Genomic DNA, 22,861 nt, shown 5'->3' on the forward strand with positions numbered 1-22,861 from the left:
AGCTGCTGCTTCGGAGCAGAAACTCCTACAAAAGTTAACCGAGTCTGCTCAGTCGAGAGCGAGGAAAAAGACGTGATGTGGATGTGGGACGACGGGGGACAGAGAGAGAGAGAGCAGTCAGAGCCAGGCCAGAAAAGTCACAGCCTTTGTAAGCCAAAAGGGAGATGTGGGTACCAGGCAGGCAGTAAAGATCAGTGGGCATGGCCACTCTCCCTGCAGAAGGAATGGTAAGGTACAGGGCTGGGGTCTCCTTCCCCCTCACCCCGTGTCTGGCCCCTGGACACTTCTGGGCTGCGATGGAGCATCCTCCTGAGAAGTGCACGAACAGCTAAAACAGGAGCATCAGCAGACAGGAGGAGCCTGACCTACTTCTGCACAGACATCCTTGTAGAAAGACAGAGCAAGCAGCAAGGAGTGAAGGCCCCCCCAGCCCCCCCGCGTTGACTCAGCATCTCAAACCCCGTTTGTCACACAGTCGGGGCAGTGAAGAATAATCCCCACCCACCCAGGGACATGGCTGGGGCCCCCACCCCACAATATGAAGCAGCAGCAGTGTTTATTCAAGACACAAGAGTGAGGGATCTGGTGGTGTCCCTATTCCCCAGAGAGGGTGCATCGGAACAAATGATCCAGTAGAGATTTTTTTTTTTTTTTTAACTCTGATAAATTAGACTTCGTAAAAACCATGCTTTCTGCCACCGGTCCCTCGTGTGCAGGCTGGCAGATGGGCTGGCCTGGGGCGCCCTCTGGTGGCAACAAGGAAAGAGTACAGTCTGGGGCCAGCCTGGGGCTTGCAGACACACCCGGATGACTTGTGTGGGCCCCCTTGGCCTTTGGCTTTGGGTACTTGTCTCTCGGCGGATGGCCCAGAGCTTGGGAATGGTTAGATTACACCACAAGAAGAGTCCCATTCGCACTCCGGGGATGGAGTCTCTTGTCACAGGTTTCCAGGTCATTCTGTGGACCTCTTAACGGGACGACTGACGCCAGGCCTTTAGACTTCCGTGGAAAACAGGACGCTCTGTCTCTTGCTGTCGGGGGCAGGGATGGCCTCCAGCTGCAGGAAGTACAGCAACACTTGGACCTGTCCCAGCAGAGAAGGGAGAGGAAAACAAGTAAGAGGGTGCTCTGGGTTGCGGGTGGGAAGCTCATCTTGGCTCACCCAGCTCAGGCACTAAGAGACCCCGTTCGTGACAACAGCCTCGCGCATCAAGACACCCTGAATTAGGCGGGTGTCCGCCTACACATGATGACGTCTTAAGGCCTAGGCTGTGCACACTTGAGAGACCCGCAGGTGGGCTGGGCCTTGGGCCCTGCAAATCTACTCAGGTCCCGAGGGAATCAAAGTAGCCAGGGTCCTTCGTTCCTGGCCCTCGCAGTCGTAGAGGGTCGACCTCTGCAAGGAGAGGTGGGAATGACTAAGAAGACTGAGGCCCCGTGTGTCGAGCCAGGGTAACGTGGACTACAGTCTCCCGTACCTGGGACATGACCTCCAGGGACCAGCTGTCAGTCATGGTGATGGGCTGGCTGGGGTTAGCGGGGAGCTTGCTTTCCTTCTCTGAGGGTCGAAGCAGCGTGGGGCCAAAGACTGTGGCGAGGTTGTGCAGGGACATCTTGTTCACCGTCTCCTTTTCGGCCACCCTGTGCAAGGCCAAGGCAGAGGGTGCCGTTTCAACGTTACATTCAGGGCAGAGGTAAAGATTCCACCCCGGCCGGGCCGTGGTGGCGCACGCCTTTGATCCCAGCACTCGGGAGGCAGAGCCAGGTGGGTCTCTGTGAGTTCGAGGCCAGCCTGGGCTACAGAGCGAGATCCAGGACAGGCACCAAAACTACACAGAGAAACCCTGTCTCACAGACAAACAAACAAACAGACTCCACCCCAGAGTCTGAGGAGCCCTGGATCAAGAGAACTCAAGGCCAGTGGGCAGCTGGGACAGCTCTGGGAGTAAAGGACAAGTTCGAGTGCAGTTCTGGCTGCTGGCTTTAATGCCATGGTGCAGAGGGACAGGGGTGGCAGTGGTTCTGGTCCCTGGAATGGGAAACGACTGCAGACCCGGGAAGGAGACAAAGCCCTTGGTGCCTGGTCTCCTGGGGTCTCGGGCTGCAAGGGAGAACAGACGCTACCTTTTCAAGTGGTCCAGAAGGAAAAGGAAGGTCAGTAGGTTGGCTTCTGGGAGAGACAGCAGCAAGTTGAGCATGCAGCTCTCCTTTGCGACGGGGTCTGAAAGAGCTACAGAAAGAGGAGGTTTAGTTTCCAGGGTCATAGCCCAAGCTGGAGCCCTCTCCTGAGGACATCCGATGACAGATCCAAAGTCTATGCTGGAAGATGCCACAGAGTTCGGGCCCATCACGGTCTCGGCGGCTCACACAGCTTAGGGTAATCCCCCTGAGAAGGACCCTGTGGCGGTTGTTTATGTGGCATGGGAGATACCCGAAATGCCTTCTCTCATCTCAAAGGGGCAACAGCAGCCTAGGCACCTGTCCAGCAGGTGTCCTAACCCTGCTGACTGTGGGCAGAGCTGTGCTCAGGGCCACTTTCTGCTGTTATAAGCACCCGAAAAGAGCCCAGGTTCTGAAGGAAGCATGTAGAGCTGGGATAAAGAACTGGAGGGCTGAAAGGCCCCTGCCCCAGTCCCTGGGAGTTTCCCTTGTTTTCATGTGCACCCTAGGGGCACTTTCAGGCCTAAAGGCCCAGGTCTTCTGGTGAACTGGCCATACAGGCTGGGTCACCCTAAGGGCGAGGTAGGAGCTATGCTTGCCTCATGTGCCAGTGGCTACTTTGAGCACCATCCTTCAGGTTGACTAAAGGTCAAGGGTTAGGCTTGAACCTCTGCTTGACTGGGCCAGGACCTGGGAATAGAATGTTAGGGGTTCCAAGAGGAACCCGGCAAGCCATCCATTCAATGCTGCTCCACTGAAAGGAGTGCTGTGGCTATCAGGATCTCACAGCTGGATGTGCCCATGGCGACACTGGTTACCCTCTGGCCACATTGAGAGGACAGGGCAGCAGCAGCCCTCGGGACAACCCACAGGTGGCTTGGTTTTTGTCTTACCCAGCCAACTCTCTTAGGTTGGGTTCAAATGTGGACCGGCGTAGAGGGGAAGAGTTCTGATTCCCTCCCCTAACAGTGCCAGGAGAGAGAAGAGGTAGGGAGATGCCTCCCACAAGGCTGAGGCCGTCAACGCTCACCAATGCCCTCTGCGAAGTTAGGGTAGAACTCATCAGTGAAGAGGGGCTCCGGCAGCTCCCGGAAATAGAGCTTCAGCGTGCCAGCAATGGCATTTACGTCCATCTCACTCATCATCACCGACACATCCTTATTATCTGGAAAGAACACAGAAAGGGATTCTCTATGTGGATCCCAGGTCTGGGCTTCTGCAACCCTGCCCGGGCTAATGAGGTCGCCAGCATGCTGACAAATGTGTGTGGTTTGCCTTCTTTCTCCCAAGCATCTGTGTGTGGGTCTGGGCAGAGTTGCAGGGAAGCAAGAGTATCTCACACCTCTGCCTGTGTCTCTGCTCCGTGAAGAGCAGGTCTGGCTGCAGAGCCAGGTTGGCCAGAGAAGGAGAAGGTAGAGTTCATGGAGCCCAGGTAGGACTCAGGCAACTCTTCTGTACAGAACAGCTGCCTGGGTGGCCGCTTCTTCTAACAGGAAGGCCCTGGGGTCATTTGGGTCATTTTTATGGTCCTATTGGGTATTTTCTTTGGACTGTGGTGGCCACTGGAGAGCAGGGCCTTCTCTGGTTTCCCAGAGAGGCTAAAAGGGCAGCAAGGCTCATCAAAGGGTGCTGGGCCCTTGGTGCCCCAGGTCAGGAAGGCGGTACACAGTCTCTGTTAAGTACACAGTCCTGCCGAGTCCTGTTTCTGTCTACCTGTTCTCTGGGGATGCTGCCTAAGGACCCAGGGCTGGTTGTTTTTTGTCAAGTTGAAACAAACCTAGATATCCCTGGGAAGAGGGGACCTCAACTGAGAAAATGCGCCCATAAGATTGGCCTGTAGGCTTTTCTTGATTGATGATTGATGTAGAAGGGTCTGGACCACTCTGGGCAGCACCATCCTTGGTCAGGTGGTTCTGAGTTGTATAAGAAGGCAGACCGAGCAAGCCACAAGGAACAGCTCAGTAAGCAGCATGCCTCCATGGCTTCTGATTCAATTTCTGTCTCCAGGTTCCCGCCCTGACTTCCCTCCGTGATAGACTATGACTTGGGAGTTGTAACCTGAAATAAACCCTTTCTTTCCCAAGTTGCTTTTGGTCTAGGTATTTTATCCCAGCAATAGAAACCTTACCTAAGGCTGACTCTCTAAGGGTCTCAAGGCCTTTGCTTAGCACTTGGGTGTAGTTAGAGCTTTCCTGCCTTGCCCACAGTCAGGACAAATCTCTCTCACCCGCCAGTCCCACAGCCGCTCAGACCCAACCAAGTAAACATAGAGACTTATATTGTTTACAAACTGTATGGCCATCTGGGGAATCACTATGTGACTAAAGCTGGCTTGGAACTCATCATGTAGCCCAGGCTAGACTGAAAGTCTATCCTCCTGAATGTTAGAGTATGTGCTCACACTGCCATGCCCAGCCTTTGTCTTGTACTCTTAAATAATAAGACAGTAAGGAAGGAAAAGGTAGAGAGTGATGTGCCAGGCCCTCTGGGAGTCTCAGTGTGGACACCACCTCTGTCCCACCCTGCCTGGGCAATACTCACTGACATCAAAGGCGGCCTTCAGTGCCTGGATGTCTGTGGCCACTCCAGACACTCGGTAGATGCCCACCTCCTCCATGCCCCGGCGCTCGATCTCCTCCACACACTGGCGCACAATGTAAGGTACCTTGGACCTCTCTCTCCTGCAGGGGGAGAAGAAGGTGTGTAGAGTTTGAGACCACAAATGTAAGCTCAGGCAAGTTTTCCTTCCTGCTTTGAGCTATTTTATCAGGAACTTTCTAAGAGCCTGAAGTATCCAATCACATTGCAAGTTACACATGACCCCGTGGGAAGGTCATGAGGCTCGTTATTTTCTTCCACGGTGCTGGAGGGCACTCAGGGCATACCTCACAGATGCTAGGTAAATACTCTGAGCTATATTCTCAACCTAGGAGGCTTTTCTAGGCAACATGGCTCTAGGAAGTACAGCTTCCAGGCTGTGAATGAACCAAAAGCTTCCTAGAGTCTCCTGATAAAGACTCTCACCTCTAAGATAGGAAGCTGGACAGGATATTGACCCAGACCCTTGACTCCTGTGCAGTGAATCCCCTGAGGCTCCTTGAGAGCTAAGGCTCGCACAGGGCAAACACCATGCATCTGCTGTGTGTTCGATAGTTTTATGTCAACTTGACACAAGCTAGAGTTATCTGAAAGGAGGGAACCTCAATTGAGAAAATGCCTCCATAAGATCTGGCTATAAGACATTTTCTTAATTCGTGATCAATGGGGGAGGGCCCAGCTCATTGTGGGTGTTTCCACCACTGGGCTGGTGGTCTTGATTTCTGTAAGAAAATAGGCTGAGCAAGCCATAGGGAACAAGCCAGTAAGCAGCACCCCTCCATGGCCTCTACATCAGCTCCTGCCTCCAGGTTCCTGCTCTGCTTGAGTTCCTGCCCTGACTTCCTTCAGTGATGAACAGTGACATGGAAGTACAAGCCCAAAACACCCTTTCCTCCCCAAGTTTCTTTGGTCACGGTGCTTCATCACAGCACTAGTAATCCTAAGGCTAGCTGCATGTACAAGTCTTCAGCGTTACCCAGGTCCCTTGCCATTTTAAATGCTTTCTCTTCTGGACAACCTCTGGACCTCCTGGTACAGCTCTGGAACCAGAATGCTTTGAAGACAGGAACCAGTGCTATGTGGAGGTATGAACCTGGACTCAGATAAACACAATCAGGTCCTTTCCAAGCCCCGATCCCATAGTTACATGGGTGAAGTGAGGGGGCGTCTGCCTCCCCCAAAGTGCACATCCGTGTTTTCTGGAAAGAGCTTGGAAGCAGAATCTCTCATAGGACAAGAGTGTGTTTGGACACATGTCAGTGTCGGGGCAGTACTCCATCCTGGGGAAGTGAATGGAAATCTGGGAGGAAGTGGCCTGTGTCCCCAAGAATTGCCCTCAAAGCAACAAACAGGCATCTCCCGGCAACAGGCTCACGACAAAAGGGCCGAGGTTCAAATTATTCAACAGGAACTTGGGATCACAACATATTCCAGGCAAGGGAAGCAAGTCCTGCACTTGGGCAGTTCCTGACCAGGAGGCGAGGACATTCCTGAGCTGGTCTGACAATAAACACAGGAGGTTTAGTGTGGCTAAGCAGAGCCTCACAGTCTCCCCTGGGGCTACCCCCAGGCCCCCATAGGCAGCCAGCAGGGCCAAATGCCCTAAGAGAGCAGGCCTTTCCCTCAGGCATGCCTGCAGAAGGCCCTCGTGAACAAGCCCACACCGCCCACCACTCACTTGGTGACCACAGCGATCTTGACACCGAAGACCCCTGTCTGTTTGCGGGAAGGCATTCTCTTCAAGCTGAACTCCCTGCTCGTGAACTTGACTGAGAGTTTCACTTCAATCTGCAGGGGAAAGGAAGGGTGTGGGTCTCTTGGGCTGAGATCTCAGGGTCCCTGAAGGTCCTAGCCCAAGAAACCTTTTCAGCCCCAGGGCAGACAGGTCAAGGCCCCAGGATGAGACGGAGGAAGCCCTCGTTGTAGTCAGTAAGAGCCAGGGGTGGCCAGGGGCGTAAAGGATTTACATCTGCACAGTCTCCCCTCATATCCTCATTGTTTCCCTTCATTTTTTAAAGTAATAGTTAAAAAAAAAAAAATAAGCAGGCGGGGCTGGAGCGTGTAGCTCAGTGGCGGTGCACACCCTTAGCATGCACAAGGTACTCTGCTCAGTTCAAATCATCAGAACAAAGCAGAAGAGGACAAGATAGCTGGACAACCACCGCCTCCCCTAAAAAAGAACCCACCACAACAAAAGGAACAGGTCAGAAGGTTCTAATCTGGAAATCTAAACTGCAAATCACAAACTGTAAACTCCCTGAGCGCCAAAGTGATACATGCGGAGGGTTCCACACCCAACTGGCCGCCCGCGAGTGAGTGAAGATGCATAAAATCCCACCACCCCACAGCTATGCATGTAGACTCTCTATAAAATAGTAGATAATAGTAAATTCATATTTATATTTGGGTCCCATGTCTGAGACTGCTTATGTACATGCAAATATCAGGAAAAGGAAAAAAAAAATCTCTAAAACTGCGCTAGTCCCAATCTTTTTGGATACATTTTCCCGGGATAGCCAAAGACGATGTCAGTGGATCTTAAGTGTTTGGTGAGATGTGGTCCTGGGGATGGACCCTAGCATCACAGATCTTTCTTTCAGGATTGAACACGCAGGGTCTGGGTGGCAACTGGCCACCAAATAGAGAGGGCTCCTTCCTATGCATGGGGTCTCTGCTCTGGAGGTGCCCCCCTCTGCCCTGTACACAGCACTCGTGGTGGGCACTCCTTCCTCCTCCGGGGCCCGTTCTCCTCTCGGGCCATCATCTCAGGCTTAGCCTTCTTCTGACCGTTCTGGGTGGAACTGGGTCTGTTTTAACTTTCAGTGGGAAACAGACACAAAAAGAGCCCTGTGGCCGGCCACTTACCCCATTCATGTCGATGACAGTCCGTTGCCACTCTCTGTCCTGTAGGGTTTGGGGGTCCAGCTGAAACCAAAGATGCATGATTACAAAAGGTCCTCAGGCCTGCTTGGAGGCCCTGCTGCTGTTCTATACTCTGCAGGGAAGCAGAGTCCTACCACGGTCAGAGAGGCAGACTGACCTGTTAGATGGTCCTGGAACCTCAGAGTGCCACAGCTCCCCGCCATGAACCCCGCTCCCCACCCCCAGCCCAGGTGGAGCCCAAGTCCCACTTCCATCTGTCAGAGGGGTTGCTAGATCCCAACGGAGGGCAGGCTGGTATAAAAACCAATTTCAGTGGTGACTGTGAGAGGGCAGGGCATCAAGAGTTGCCAATCACGCTTTCTCCCTGAACCGTGCCCAGAAAGACATAGAGTGCCACCCCGAATCAGATAGAAGCCTCACTGTACCCCCAACTTTGACCTCTGCAGACCATTGTCCAGCAGCCAGTCTACAGGAACCTACTGTATGTCACCCGAATAAGTAGTCTTTATAACTGCCACCCGCCACCGCTGCCATGTATAGAAGCTCTGTCTCCCCTTTCTGATGAGCACCCATGAGCGATCATAGGCTTCAGAGAGGCCACTAGCGAGGCTAGACGAAATAAGGAACTCGAAGTCTTCTGAAAATATGTCATGAACTGAGGGAGGCGCTGTGCTGGAGCTCTCCCTGGCATGCACAAAGTCCCTGTTTTTTTTTTTTTTTTATCTCTAGGACCCCCAAATTCAAAAATAAAAGAACAACCACTGCTTCCCAGGTTCTTGCTACAAAGAAATTCAGCTCTCTTCACTGTGGGAATCTGTGGGGTGGGGAAGTCCCTGCCCTTGCTTCACGGTTCCTTGTAGGAACCCCGGGGCCCACCTGCGTCTTGGCTGCCCAAAGATAGTGGCCCCTTCCTTCTTCAGAAGCAAGCGGAGTGAGACAAATCCTTCCCTTTCTCTCTGGGGACAGGAGTAACGGGGACCCCTCTCCCCTAGACACCCAGTGAGGGGCAAAGGCCATGAATGAGCAGTCCTAAGACATGGGTGAGCGGTAGGGTGAGGAGAATGGCCGTCTGAGACATCTGGGTGACTGGGTCCCACCCTTCCCAGCCCACCCGGGACCCCGGGCCCTGACTGACTGGCCCACCTTGCCCCTGCACACCAGACATCGGATATGGGTCCACAGGGCAGTGCCTCGGGCACACAGCCGCTTCTCAGCAGAGGCTATCCGGCTCCGGCTTGCCCGGCTCGGGTAGAAAAACCGAACGAGGCCCTGCATGGCGACGGGGGGTCAGGCGGCAAAGAGGCGGCTGGTGGAGCTGACCGGCAGGACCGTGGCGAGCTCCTAACCTCTGTCTCCTTTTGAGCAGGCTCTCCCAGGGAAGCTCCACCCAACAGCTGGGCCAGCCAAGGTCACAGTTTCCCATCACCCTTACATTCCACTTTTGTTTTTGGGCAGTATATGGGAAAAACAGCTCCCGCTCCAGAGCCTATTGGTTACGGGAATTCAGATAGGTCACCGTCTCCTTACTCCCATGCCCGAGTCTCCTTTTCGAGTGGGTGGTTTCCTGTGGTCCAAATTTAGAGACACTGAGTAACGTGTGTTGTTGGTCAGTCCACTCCAAGCTGGTAGCGTCCTGAAAGAGTGCTTCCAGGCAAGCTGATACTTTCAAATCCCATGCACTGCCATCAATGGACTGGGGGCAGAGAGCATCCTGAGTATTGATCCTGTCCCGTCCCCCCCCCCCCCCCCCCCCCCCCCCGCACACAAGCTTCCAGGGCCTTGCTGATCTAGACACTGTCCACTCTCGAGCACCAAGGCCTAGTATCTAACTCCACCTAGAGCTGCTGGGACCAGGCTAGCCCAACACCAGGCCCCCTAAGTGTAGCTTATATTGGTGTCTGGGTACACTCAACCCTTACAGCAGCCTCGAATAGGTGGGTTGGTCTCAAAGAATAGACTGTGCCTAGGCGGGGCAGAAACCGTGTACAGCAAGCATAACAGGACACGGAGGGCCGGGCTACACTGCAAACAGCATTCAAGGCTGGCACACTTTGCCAGGCAGTTATTTAAAGTTCCAGAGCAATAAAGAAGCAAGAGGCCAGGATCTGGAAAAACTGATGACCGAGGGGGAAGCGCTATTACATACAAGTGCAGGGAAAAGCTAAAGCCCTCAGTGCCACCGTGGCTGTCAGGTACCACAGTGCCACCCAGGCACTGGGCAGCCAGCAGGTGTGTGTTCATACAGTGGTCACAGAAGGACAGTCTGCTAACACCACAGTCTCCCTGGGACTGCATCAGGCAGGAACTTCCAAGAGCTGTAGTCAGTGGGTCTGGGGGATGGTTGCTCAGAGGCCTGCCTAGAAATCTGCTCAGTACACACCAGGACAAGCTGGGGAATGCCTGAGTTCAACTGGAGCAGACACTGAATGGGCCCTGGAGCCTCCTCTACCTATGATTGGAAAGCAGTCGGCCAGATTGACTTATACCAATGCCATGGTCCACAGTGGCACCAATCATAACAGCCTAGTAATCAGAGAAACAAAACTGTAGGCCATGACAGGTTACTCTTATTTAGCTACTATTGATAATACCAAGAAGTAGATAAACTTTAAAAAAAAAAAAAGTCAGCTGGTTGGTGGTGGCGCACGCCTTTAATCACAGCACTTGGGAGGCAGAGGCAGGTAGATCTTTGAGTTTGAGGACAGCCTGGTTTACAGAGTGAATTCCAGGACAGACAGGGCTACACAGAGAAACCCTGTCTCTAAAAAAAAAAAAAACAGTCACAGATTATCTCTGGTACGATTCTGTTGACAGGAAATGTGCAGAATGAACAAAACTCTAAAGACAAAAGGTATCATTACCCAGATGGCTCTGTGGGAATCTGAGCGATAACCCCAGCAGGACACTAGGAGGTTAGAAGAGATGGTACAGGAGGGAAAATGGGAAAAGACAAGATTCTATGTCTTGATATGCTTGATATGACGTTATTCCCCAAGAAGGAACAGGGCTGTGGGAATTATTCCGCTTAGAAAGTGTGTGAATGGAAATGAGAGAAGAGAAGAGGCAGAGAGAAAATCTCCAAGGGCCCTGGGCTTTGCTGGGTCTGATGGTTTCCTTTGGATGGTGGCCCTGGCTGAGGATGATGCTCTCAGGATCCTGTCCCTGTCCTGACCACATCCCACCAGGCTACAGAAGAGCATCCCCCCAGCTCAGGCATCCCCACAAATCCTGGGTTACTGCCAGTCTTGGGTGCAAAACTTGATGTCTTGACCTTGGGAAATCTCTCCCTGAAGATACAGCTAGTGTCCCATCCTGTGACAGTCTCCCTGTGCCCTGACCTTGGGCCACCATCAGTGCCATCCGAACCAGTGTGACCTTGGTGCAGGCTGGCCCTGGCTTTCGGGGCATCTGTAGTATCGTTCTTGAGTCTCTCTACTCTGGATCACAAAGCTTGGGGATAAATGTTATGGCATTCTTGAAGCCTGGCATATAGGTCCTTCCTCATGAGGACAACACAGCAGACTCTTGCGTATTGTGTGTTTAGATAACCCACAGAAGCTTGGGACGATCTTGAAAAGGACCCTGGCCAAGGTCTTGTGTACATACTGCACGTGAGGGCTCCCGTTCTCCTTGCTGGGTGACTCTTTGAACAGCTGGCACCATCCTGGTGACCGTGTCCCAGATCAGTGCCACCACAGCCCTCTCTTTCTGGCCCGTGGCTCTCATGTATCCTGGGTTCAGAAAGAGGGAGACCCCTACTCTTTCTCTTGTGGAATTCCATCTTCAGGAAGAGAAGTGGGGACCTGGTAACTCACCTAAGACAGTCATGTATTGGGGAGTGGGGTAGACAGAAACCACAGATTCAGGCTATGGTTCTTTTTTTCTTTTCTTTTCTTTCTTTTTTTTTTTTTTAAGTTTTTCGAGACAGGGTTTCTCCGTGTAGTTTTGGTGACTGTCCTGGATCTCACTCTGTAGACCAGGCTGGCCTCGAACTCACAGAGATCCACCTGGCTCTACCTCCTGAATGCTGGGATTAAAGGCATGTGCCATCACCACCCGGCCAGGCTATGGTGCTTGGACTAAGTGTTCAATAACATTTATGGAGCAAAAAGCATGCCGAGGCAGCATCTAAACCTCAGAAGAGTCCGACACCTCCTGTCCAGGGATGTGAATGAACAGCACCACTGGAGTCCCAGTTCCCATTCTGGCCCTTCCCTTGGGCCCTGCTCTCCTGCCCGGGACTGGACTTCCTCCTGTCCTCTCTTGGATATCCAGGACTGTGCCTTCTTCATCTCAGCATAAAGCCTTATCTCATAGGAAGTCCCTCTACTCAGATTCTGAGCCAAGGTTGCCATCCCTACCAACTCCCAGCAGCAGGAAACGGACAGCTAGGCACCCAACCCACATGGCACACAGGGAAGAAGACACTGATGTCATCGGGGAAGCCTGGGTTCAGGGAGGCTGGCCTTAATGAGTCACAGACGTCTCTCCCGGGTACACCTAACCCAGAAAACAGTATCTGCAGGTGAGAATAAGCCGGGGGCAGGAGAACGGAGTCAGACTGGAGTGTCAGGGCATCATGGGTGTCCATGGCTCCTCCTCCTGCTTCCTTCCTCCTGAGATCACACGAACAAGCCCCCGTTGCCAGGAGACCGGCCAGCCACTGTGGAGGCGGCCATGAGTCATCTAGACCCTTTACAAGCACTTGGGTTCCTTCCTGTTTCATGAGGTTCCAGAGGCCATTCATCTCTCAGACCATGGCTGAGATCCTCATGACCCGGGGGGCTGGAGCAGGATCCGGCTGTCTCCAGTGCCTCTTCGCTAACAATGACGATGACAATAATATAATAGCATCAAATGTTGACCAGGTCCCAGTGACACATCACTGAGCTCCAGATGCATCATGTCTCCCACTCCGACCAGCTACGTAAGGAAACAACACTGGAGGGTGAGGGGGTGATGACTCACTTGGGTCCCACAGGGCATGGCAGGGCTGGGAGCTGACAGAGATCAGCTTCTTTACCACATAGACTCTGAGCTCTTTGTTCAACACCGCTCCATCCCTGGGCACATTCTCAAAAACCCAATTTGAGTAAGAATCCTGTTAAGTCAGTTTTACTAGAAACCTCTATCCTGAGATTATGTGTGCGTGTACGTGCATGCGTGTGTGTGTGTGTGTGTGTGTGTGTGTGTGTGTGTGTGTGTTAATTAATATATATATTAATATATATATATATATTTTAGGGGTGCTTTATTTTGTGTGTGTATGTATATATGTTTGTGGAGGCCAGAGGCCAACCTCAGCTGTTGTTCCTTGTTCCTCGGGTGCTATCCATCTTGTTTTCATTAAGATAGGATCTCTCACTGGCCTGGAACTTGCCCTAAGGACAGGCTGGCTGGCCAGCAAGGCCCAGGGATCTGTCTGCCTCAATTCCCCCAGTGCTGGGATCAGAAGCATGTCATTATACTGGGCTTTTATCCCTGCCCCTCTTTTTTACACATGGATTCTGGAGATAACATTCAAGCCGCCAGATCAACTATCTCTCCCTCCTATTGCCCCCAGGTTTTTGTTTTGTTTTTTTGACAGTGTCTCCTAAAGGCCAGGCTGGCCTCCATTAATTCACTATGCATTGTGACTGGTCTTGGAGTCATGGGATTTCCTGCCTCTATCTCTAAAGTGCTGGGATTACAGGTGTACACCACCACCTTTGATATTTGGTTGGGTTCTTTATCTCCTACCTTCCTCCAGGTATTATCTGCTTACCTGACCTTCCTGGAGCAAAAATCCCATTAGGCTGGTCTAGCCAGAATCCTCCTTCCTCATGGCATTTCCTATTAGTATTCTTCCACCCACTGACCCTCACTTGGCTGTAAATTCCCACTTGTCTGTGCCGTATCTGGAGTCGAGCCCTGTTCTATATAAAGGAAGCATCCGGAATGAATCTGTCTTTGTTGCCTTCACTGCTCTCTGGCTCTGGAACTTTCTCTCTTCTCTTCACTAGGCTGGTTACAGGGCACTCAAGACTCCCTGACAGAAAAGCAAACGCATCCAGAAACATTTTGTTCATATGGCAGCACCACAGCAAGGCATTTCCAGAGAAGCTTGGTTTGACAGAATGGCTCTGTCCGCTTCCCACTGAGACCCCTAGTTTTCTGGTGGTAGTACTCAGAGGCCTTGTTTCAAAGCCCGCCGCTCTCAAGATTCCAGAGGTGAAACTTCAAGTCACCCAGGATGACTAGTGGGCCCCGAATTTCTCTTTGCTGGACTTGATAAAACCACGAAGGAGCCAGGCACCCAGTCTGCTGGCATCCTTGGGATCACCCCTGAGTGAAGCTGGGTAAATACAGGCTCCAAGAGGGTCCCAGGGGCTGGGGTGTGTGTGAAGGATGCCTGGGTTGTGAGCAGATACCAAGAGGGAGAAGGGGAGCGGAGCAATGGCTATTGGTTCTAACAAGTCCCAGACAGTACTGCTCACCGGAGGACCTGACAGTTGGGAAAGCGTCTCCTTGAACGTCAAATGAGCACCCTTCAAGTCTTATTGCACTCAGGTGCAGCACACACCTGATCCCTCCCCCCCCCCATCTATGACGGAGGCTGAGGCAGTTGGCCTGTAGGTGAGCTCAAGGCCTGCCTAGGCAAACCAGGAAGACTCTGCCGAGCAGTGGTGGCTCACGCCTTTAATCCCAGCACTCGGGAGGCAGAGGCAGGCAGATCTCTGTGAGTTCGAGGCCAGCCTGGTCTACAAAGCGAGTTCCAGGAAAGGCGCAAAGCTACACAGAAAAACCCTGTCTCGAAACACCAAAAAAAAAAGAGAAAAAAGAAATCAGAAGACTCTGTCTCCATCCAAAATAAGGAAGGGACGGGGCTGTAGAACAGTGATAGACTACTTGCTTAGCACATGCAAGGTCCTGGGTTCACTCCCTTCTCTTAAAAAAAAAAAAAAAAAAAATCTGCTGTAAGTACCATGGGAGAAAGCACGAGCTACAATCTGGATGGACCCAGCCCTCCGTGTGACAGCCTGGAGAGGGTGGGTGCTTTCAGAAGTGGAGCCTAAGTGGGAGGTCCAAAAGCCACCAAAGGAGGTGTCTTTGGGAGAAGAAGCTCTGAGGGGACACCTGGATTCTAGGGAGGTAGTGAGGACAAGTTGTTGCAAGATCAAGCCTGATACCCAGACTACCCCACCCCCCAATCCCCCATTGCCATTTCAAGATGCAACCTCCTCTTTCTACATCACTACCAATATGATGGTCTTTTCGGTCTCCAAAATGGAGCAAAATGAAGCCCTTTTTCTCCCTGAGTAACCTGCCTCAAACACATTGCACTACAGAAAAAATGGAATGATAGGGCACACAACACAGGGCCTGTCATGCGCCATGACAGACATTCATTCCATCTGTAACTGTCGCTTGGTAGATGCGCAAACACCTGACTTCTTTAAGAAGCGACGGCCTCAGCTGCGAGAACAAGTCTGACAGAAAACCTTTGGGGAACGAGACAGTACGATAGTAACAGACAGACAGAGGATACCAATACTGGGGCTGGGGAGGTCGCTCAGTGGCTGGAACCACTTTACTGCTTTCACAGAGGACCCAGGTTCAGTTCGCATCACCACCCACGTGGCAGCTCACAGCCACTTGCAACTCCAGTTCCGGGAGACCTGGTACCCTTTCCTGGCCTCTTCGGGCACCAGACACACATGTAGTGCATGCACCTACATGCAGGCAAAACATGCATTTATACACATAAGATAAAAAATAAATAAATCTTAAAAAAAAAAAAAAAGACCCATCATGGTGTCCAGGGGCAGCGTGGTCACTCTGTGGCTGGCTGGATTAGTGGCAGCTGCCTGGCTGAGCATGGACAGGACACTTAGAGGAACATTTCTGCTCTCCAGTCTGCTCTCGGTGTACGGTAATCCCTTGAGGCCCCAAGTGCCCGAGTCCCCCGACACACTTCCACAGTTAAAGACAGGCAGCAGCCTGCACCTCTTAAGACTCTAGCCAGGCAGGGGACAGAGAGGCAGGGGACAGAGACCTGCTGATCTGAGGGAAGAGGATGGGTCCCCGCCTCTCACAGAAGTGACTTCACCACTCCTGACACTGTTCTTATCACAAGGCGAATTTTACTTCTCGCCCCCAGGGAAGGAACCTGGCGCTTGTGGGCGTGTACAGAACTCTCACAGGTGTCTCTTTTCTCCTCTGAGGGGCCTCACACACCGAGGCAGAAAGTCTAGGCAGTGGGGTGCCATACTCAAGACCTGACCCACTTCCGTGGGAGGTGGAAGAGGTCAGACAGAGTGGCTGGGCTGCGTTGCATGGAGTAAGACGCACCAGCAGGATGGTGAGAGAGGAGGCAGGAGGATTGCCTGGAAGCTCACAGGCCAGCTCATCTGGAATACTCAGCAAAGCAGCAGAGACAAGAGACCCTGCTTCAAGGTGGAAGGAGATGTCCCGTGACCTCTACATGCCTACTCTGGGATGCCGTGCCCACATATGAAATAAATAAACAAGTAAATACCCCACAGAAAGAAGTCACACTTGTAAGGAAAGTAGAGACTACACCTTTTTTATTTTTGAAAAAGGATTGCTCTCTGTGGCCCCAGACTGGCCTCTGAACACCAGAGTTCATGTGATCATACGAGGCACATGCAGTCCATCCAGCTGCAGTCCAGATTTCCTCCTAGCTACCCCTACAGAGCGGTCAGGCAAAGCCAGGACACACTCACAGCAGGTGGCGTCAGCTCCCGTCTGCCAGGAACACCGGTGATGCTTCTAGGGCTGTATAAAGCTAGTTCCAAAGGACAGAGGGTCCAAGTGGCCCTTCCTGAGGCCTGGGGACCCTGCGCTGGTCCCGTATGGACATAGTCTCTTGGCCTTCCTGGGGGTTCCTATGCTAACTCTGGGGAGTACTTGTGTGTACCCTGTTCAGGAAAGCGGCTGAAAACTGGGCCTATACACCGGACAGACAAGGAGTAGGCTCTGGGACTCCGACTTTTCCAAAGAGAGATGGTTTCATAACCAACTTTAGCCCAGGGCACCGCCTGACCATCTGCTTGCGGGCTGCCAGAACCATGGGAGAAGCTATGGCTTCAGCTGAAGAAGAAGCCTGACAGAAAATCTTGGGGAACGAGACAGTACGATAGGACAGACAGACAGAGAGAAGGAAGGGCCCGTGACTGACTGGGCTGGCTCTCCACTCCATCCCAGGAGTTAGGCTGTTTTAGCAGCCTCCCATGGGAAAGGCCCCGGAGCACCCGGGGTGGGGAGGGTGGGGGGTGGGGGTGGGGGGCTCACCTGGAGCTGACCTTTCCCCATGAGCTTGTCTGCGCTCTCGCCATCCTCCTTGGGGATCTTCATCTTGTTGTAACACTTTTCATAGCAGAGTATCCGCAGGGTCTGGGAGCCTTCCAGCTCTATCTCAAACTCCTGTGGTTCCCCGAAAGAAAGAACGTCACCCACGAACAAACAGGTCCAGCCAAGGATGTGGCAGTTCATCGCCGTGTCTGAACCACGGCTGAAGAACAAATGGTACCCCTGCTGCCCCAGAAGGACCTGGACCTCACACAACTCTTCTCACTTGGTCCTGGGGCCTTTGTGATGAGCATCCCTGTGGGCATCCCTGTCACCACACTGTGGTTCTCTGACTGGATGTTTCTGGAAGCTTTGAAACCCTCTCCAGCCTAATTCAAACTTGGTACATCAGCATCTATCTCCAAAGCATGGTCTTGATACCAACAACATCAGAATCTCGGGGTGATTGTTAGAGGCGCCAGGATCTTGGGTTGACTGTTAGAGACAGATATTTGATAACTTTGGGTGGTATTGAGGTGAGTTCATTTTTAGGGCGGTGAAGCCATTCTGGTTAGTACTATAATGGAAGACACATGTCGTCATTTATTTGTGAAAATCCACAGCGTGTACTTCTAACATCAACTGTAGCCTTTGGGCGATGACCTGCTGATGTAGGTGAATTACAACATATACGATTTTAATAGTGGGGAGTATATGGGAATTTCTGCCCTTTCTCTTAATTCTGCTGTGAACCTAAGCCTGAAGGATGAAATTGAGGCTTAGGGGTACAATTCAGTGTTCATCAAACGCGAGCTCTGGCTTCAGTAAATTCTCTTTTAAAAAGTGTAATTCATGGAAGGGCCAGACAGAAGGCTTTGGAATTGGTCCTCTGAGCTTTGTCTGCCACTTGATGTGGAGTTAAACTTGCTCCTCTATCAACCTGCTGAGCCTCCAGTGAATCCTGCATTTTCTATTCATGCTTATGCAGGCATGCACGGCTCTCGCTGGGCAGAGTAGCTATTTCTGGGAAGATGTGTCAGGGGTATGTGACTTCCCTGCATGATCTGCATGTACACACCAGGTGACCCAGACCTCCCATCATGCCCCCCCTAGAGCTTTGGCTGATGACACCTACCTGGACCTTTTGCAACCTACCTAGAATCCATCTTTGAGGCCTCTGAGGGGGTCACAATCCCCCAGTCCCCCTGTTTTCTGGAGGCCTTCTACAATGCGTCTCCTGTAGCTTTTTTTTTAAAGATGGAGCTGTCCTGGTATTCACTATGCAGCCCAGGCTAGCCTTGAAGGCTAGGCAATTCTCCTGCCTCTACCTCCCATGTACTGGGACTGCAAGAATGTACCGAGCAAGCCTCATGTGGCTTTATCCTGCCACTATCATAGCTGAGATGACCAGAGAGTTAAGTACTGGTTCTCTTGTGTCTTTGTCCTACTTAAACAATATTTGTAATGACAGACAATGAGGGGATGCTATGTAGCAAGACCTGGGATCTGGCCCCACGGTCCTCCTATTAGGCCACATGACCAAGGCAGACTAGACCAGGGTGCCTGGTATCTCGTGATTCACTCCTCGGCGGGCAAGGGGTGGGAGGCCGCTCTATTACTCCGCTGCTCTACTGTACCAACTAAATCAAGGTTCTTTAGGGTGGCGGCAACGGCAGAGACCAGAAGTGGCCACTTAGAGGTCTGAGCACTTCATGCACACTGGCCTCTGTGCAAGCATGCTACTCCTAAGGTCCAAGGCTGGCGACTACAGACAACAGACTGCACAGAGTTAGTACCTCAAGGCAAACATACAGGGCCCCTGGAGACAGACCAGGGGGGGTCCGGGGAGCCCGGTCTACAACCCTGACAGGCAGGGCCTAAGAACTCTGGAAACCGGAATAACCACAGGAGCTCATTCAAGCTTCAGAGGAAAACCGGAAAATGGAAACCTAACAACTATACAATAGGCTATCGCGGGAGTCAAAAAGCCTTTTAAAGTATTCTTTCCAAACAGTTCTCTGGAAAAAACGGGGTATTTCTCTGCTGGGAGTGGGTGGGTAAGACTCCGAGGAACACAGAGATAAAAATCTCTTGGCTGTGTCACACGCCTCCCCACCCCCACCCCACCAACCTCTGGGAGATTCCAGGAATGCTGGCAGCAGTGTGGGGAAGCCCTTCGGGAGCCCCTGGAGATTAAGATCTGTGGAAAACATCCTGGTGGAGGCAGGCTCCTCACCTCATTCCAGTTCGGCTCGGTCGTGTCCCTGTAGACTCGAGTCTTGGCTTTATTCACAAAATACCCAAAGGAATCCACCTCCAGCGTGCAGTACAGATCTGGGAGGAAGTGACAGGGTTAGTGTGACCACTTTTCCATATGACCAGCTTTTCTTAGGAGCAAACGTTATTCACAAAAATCAGGAAAAAGAACACTTTTTCTTCTTAAAATAACCTAAACAGTGGCTGGCACAAACACCAGCCCTCAGGCAATACCCCTGGTCCTGCCAGAGGAGTTGGGAAACGGGACTTCTCACAGCACTCAGCATCCGCTGAAGTCCCTTCAGTGACAGGCAACCTATGCCGCCGGGTGTGTAGGGGGAAAGGCGGATATGGCCTTGGAAGCCAGGGCGGGCTGGTGCTGTGTTGCATGGAGAGGCCGCAGCACAGCGGATGTCTCCTATCCTGGGAGTGAGAGAAGGTGGCAACCGGAGCCTAGGGGAAGCTCCTAGGATCTGAGCAGACCCTGACAGGAATTTCACCAAGTGCAGAGCTAGGGCGCAGGAAGTCCCCCACCAGGGCAGGGCACAGGAAGAGACGGAGGCACTTGTCTGGTTGTGTGTGACATGGTCAAGTGTACGTGGGGAACGACAGGTCGGGGGGAGGGGTTCTGCATCTTAGGAAAGCCCCGGATGAGGAGTAGGGGAGGCCTGGGGGCGGGGATCGGGGAGGCCATGTCAAAGATAGACCCAGATGATATCCAAGTGCCACAATGGATAATGACATGTGACTGATAAGGCAAGGGGGATAGTATGGTGGAACAGGACAGTTATTAATGGCAGTATCCAGAGTCCAGATGAATACAGACTGGGACACTGGTGGAGAATGACATCTGGCTGACGGCAAGCAGTCACAAAGTGGACTAGAGGCTGCAAGCCACAGGTTTGGCTTGGAAATTTAGAGAGTTAAGACATCAGATGGAAAAATAACATGGGAGGTCAGGTATGGTGATATTTTATTTTGTACTGAAATGTGACTTTATTTGTATGTTAATAAATAAAGTTGCCTGGGGGTCAGAGCTAATAGCAAGCCATAGCAGAAGCTGGGGCGGTGGTGGCACACGCCTTTAATCCCGATACATGACAGGCAGATCTCTGTGTGTTCAAGGATACAGCCAGCATGGAGACACATGCCTTTAATCTCAATACCAACCATAGAAGACCTGGAGGTCTGCATAGACAGGCAGTGATGAGGAGGTCATGTGGTTGGGTTTACAACCAATGAGAAGGCAGAACAGAAAGTCAATAAAAAGACAGATACACAGGAAGTAGGTCTCTTTCTGAGGGGAAGGACAGCAGCGGCAGTGAAGGGTAAGGAAAGGTTTTTAAGTCTCAGCTCTTGGCTGCTGCTCTGACCTCTTGGGCTTTTAGCTCTGCATTTGGCTGTGTTTCTTATTTAATAAGACTGTTACATCTACAGTCAGGAGTCAAGAGTTGGAAAGGCAGCTCTGGCATCAGTGGCTTGTTACTGGATGAACCCTGGGGGTAGGCCTGGCAAGGGAGGAAGATGCTCATGGACCATCCTTATGGTTCATCTTATCGGCTCCACTGAATTTAGAATCCGTGGCAAACAGATTACTGTGAGACTTATCTACACCAGGTTAATTAAGATGTAAAGACCCACCCTAAACGTGGGTGGTACCATTCCACATGCTAAGAAGAGAAAGCAAGCTAGCTTAAGCCTTCGTCTCTCTCTGCTTCCTAACCGGATGCCATGTGACCAGCTGCCTCCTGCCTCCGTGACTTCCCCACCATAATGGATGGTACCCTGGAGCCGTGAGCCAGAATAAGTTCTTCTCTCCTTAAGCTGCCTCCGTTGAGATAGTTGTCATGACAACAAAAAGAGAGATGCTAATACAGGGGCCTGGTACCATGAGTGTTGCTGTGATAAGTCTGACTGTGGCTTCAGGACTCTGGAATGGGCTTGTTGGAGGAATGCGAAAGCAACCTGGAACTCTGGGTTAGAATTGCCTTTGAATGCCGTGAGCAGAGTTTAATTTAACACACATCATTCTGGTGTGAGTTTGGAGGACCAGAAGACCGAGAGACATTTGGACGGTGGAGGCCCACCTCATCAGGTTTCAGAGGGGAACTGGGAAAGAGGTCATTCAGGTTATAGTCTGGCAAATGCCCGGGCAGTATTTTGCTCATGTCCTGAGAACTTGAGGTGAGGCTGAATTTAAAAAAACAAAAAAACAATGGACTAATTTGTTTCATGGAAGACATTTCGAGGGAAGAGGACATCCAGGCTGTGGCATGGCTGTTGCCCACGGCTCTTATCCAGACATAAACGGGTGGTTTGGTAAGGAGAGGAGCTAGAGCAAGTTGAGAGCTGCAGCCAGAACCCAAGGCAGAAAACGTGGCTGTCATTGTTAAAGAGAACCCGTGTGCTCTGAACTGGGACAAAATCAAAGGTGCCCTGAGGTCAAGACCCCATCCAAGTCTCCCATGTGAAAATGCAAATTCGTTTGAAAGGAGAAAGCCTAAACTGAGGGTGTGGCTGAAGGGTTCCCTCTCCTGCCCTGGGAAGTGTTTCCCCAGGCTCAGTCAGCACACAGAAGCCGCGGTAACTGTGGTGCTAGGGACCAGACTCTATCCCAAGCTGGCAGCAGAACTTGGTAGTATCGTCTACAATTGCACTGGTTTTATGGACATGAAAGATGTAAGATTGAGGGGGTCGTGGAATCTTGCACAATGGTTCCAGAGAGCAACTTAGGTCGGACAATGTATAACAGAGCTGGAGTCTCTTCAGGGAGGCCTCAAGGGGCCACCGGGTTAAGCTGGGAAGGAAAGCCCAAGCTGCAATGGAGACCCAGGATGTTGAAGATGCCAGGACCACAGATAGTCACCAGGGAAAGCTGTAGATACAGAATAGTTCTGGCAAAAGAGAAAGGCTACATGTGGCAGAGCTGGGCGGGGGAGAGGCTACCCAATCCTTTTCGAGGTCAGAGAGTTCCATCATAAGTCCAAGATGCTGGGCGTAAAACCACACGCAGGCGTTAGTGTTTTCCCTGCTGAATTTTACTCTTGCTTTATCCCTATCATTCCTTGCTATACCCCAACTCTGGCTCTTTGCTATGGGAATGATGATTCTGCGCCATTGTATGTTGGAAACATGTAACTTGTTTTTGTGTTATATGAGTTCAGATAAGAAAGGACTTGAGGCTTTCAAGCAGTGTTGACATTGTAAAAGACTGTATTTTACATTTGAGACAGTCATGTGCCTACAGGGACAAGGGATTGAAGGTTTTGGCTTAAAGTGATGTTGGGGTGTCAAGTTGATGAGGTGTGGACTTGCTATAGCTAACCTTGGTGGTCAATGTTACGGGAATTAGAATCACCAAGGAAACAAATCTCTGGGCATGACTGTGGGAAAATTATCTAGCTTAGACTGAAGTGAGAAGACCCACCCTAAATGCTCCTGAGCTAAATAAAAAGGACAAAGTGAGCTGGACACAAATGTTTGCCTCTGCTTCATGACCATGGATGCCAACGTGACTAGGCTCCCTCATGTTCCCGTTACCATGGCTTCCCTGCCATGTTGGACTATATGCCCCATAACGTATATGCCATAAGTAAATGTCACAGAGAAATTCCCCTTCCTTAAGTAGCAGTTGCATTTTGTCATATTTTGCATTTTCTAGTACTTTTTAAAT

General features: G+C 51.6%; 1 protein-coding gene across 1 annotated transcript in view; it reads right to left on the reverse strand.

Annotated features, from left to right (window-relative positions):
* Positions 1-655: 655 nt before the first annotated feature.
* Positions 656-22,861, reverse strand: part of Bcr (BCR activator of RhoGEF and GTPase) — a 128,607-nt gene continuing 106,401 nt past the window's right edge. The window contains exons 15-23 of the mRNA XM_042266565.2: positions 19,169-19,266; positions 16,936-17,067; positions 7,624-7,683; positions 6,437-6,546; positions 4,702-4,841; positions 3,191-3,325; positions 2,125-2,230; positions 1,479-1,641; positions 656-1,084 (exon numbers count right to left, since the gene is read on the reverse strand). Coding sequence (XP_042122499.2) covers positions 995-1,084; positions 1,479-1,641; positions 2,125-2,230; positions 3,191-3,325; positions 4,702-4,841; positions 6,437-6,546; positions 7,624-7,683; positions 16,936-17,067; positions 19,169-19,266 — 1,034 coding nt within the window. The 3' untranslated portion in view covers positions 656-994. The remainder of the gene's footprint in view (positions 1,085-1,478; positions 1,642-2,124; positions 2,231-3,190; positions 3,326-4,701; positions 4,842-6,436; positions 6,547-7,623; positions 7,684-16,935; positions 17,068-19,168; positions 19,267-22,861) is intronic.

Source organism: Peromyscus maniculatus, chromosome 21, assembly GCF_049852395.1.
Source record: "Peromyscus maniculatus bairdii isolate BWxNUB_F1_BW_parent chromosome 21, HU_Pman_BW_mat_3.1, whole genome shotgun sequence".
NCBI classification, from domain to species: Eukaryota; Metazoa; Chordata; class Mammalia; order Rodentia; family Cricetidae; genus Peromyscus; species Peromyscus maniculatus.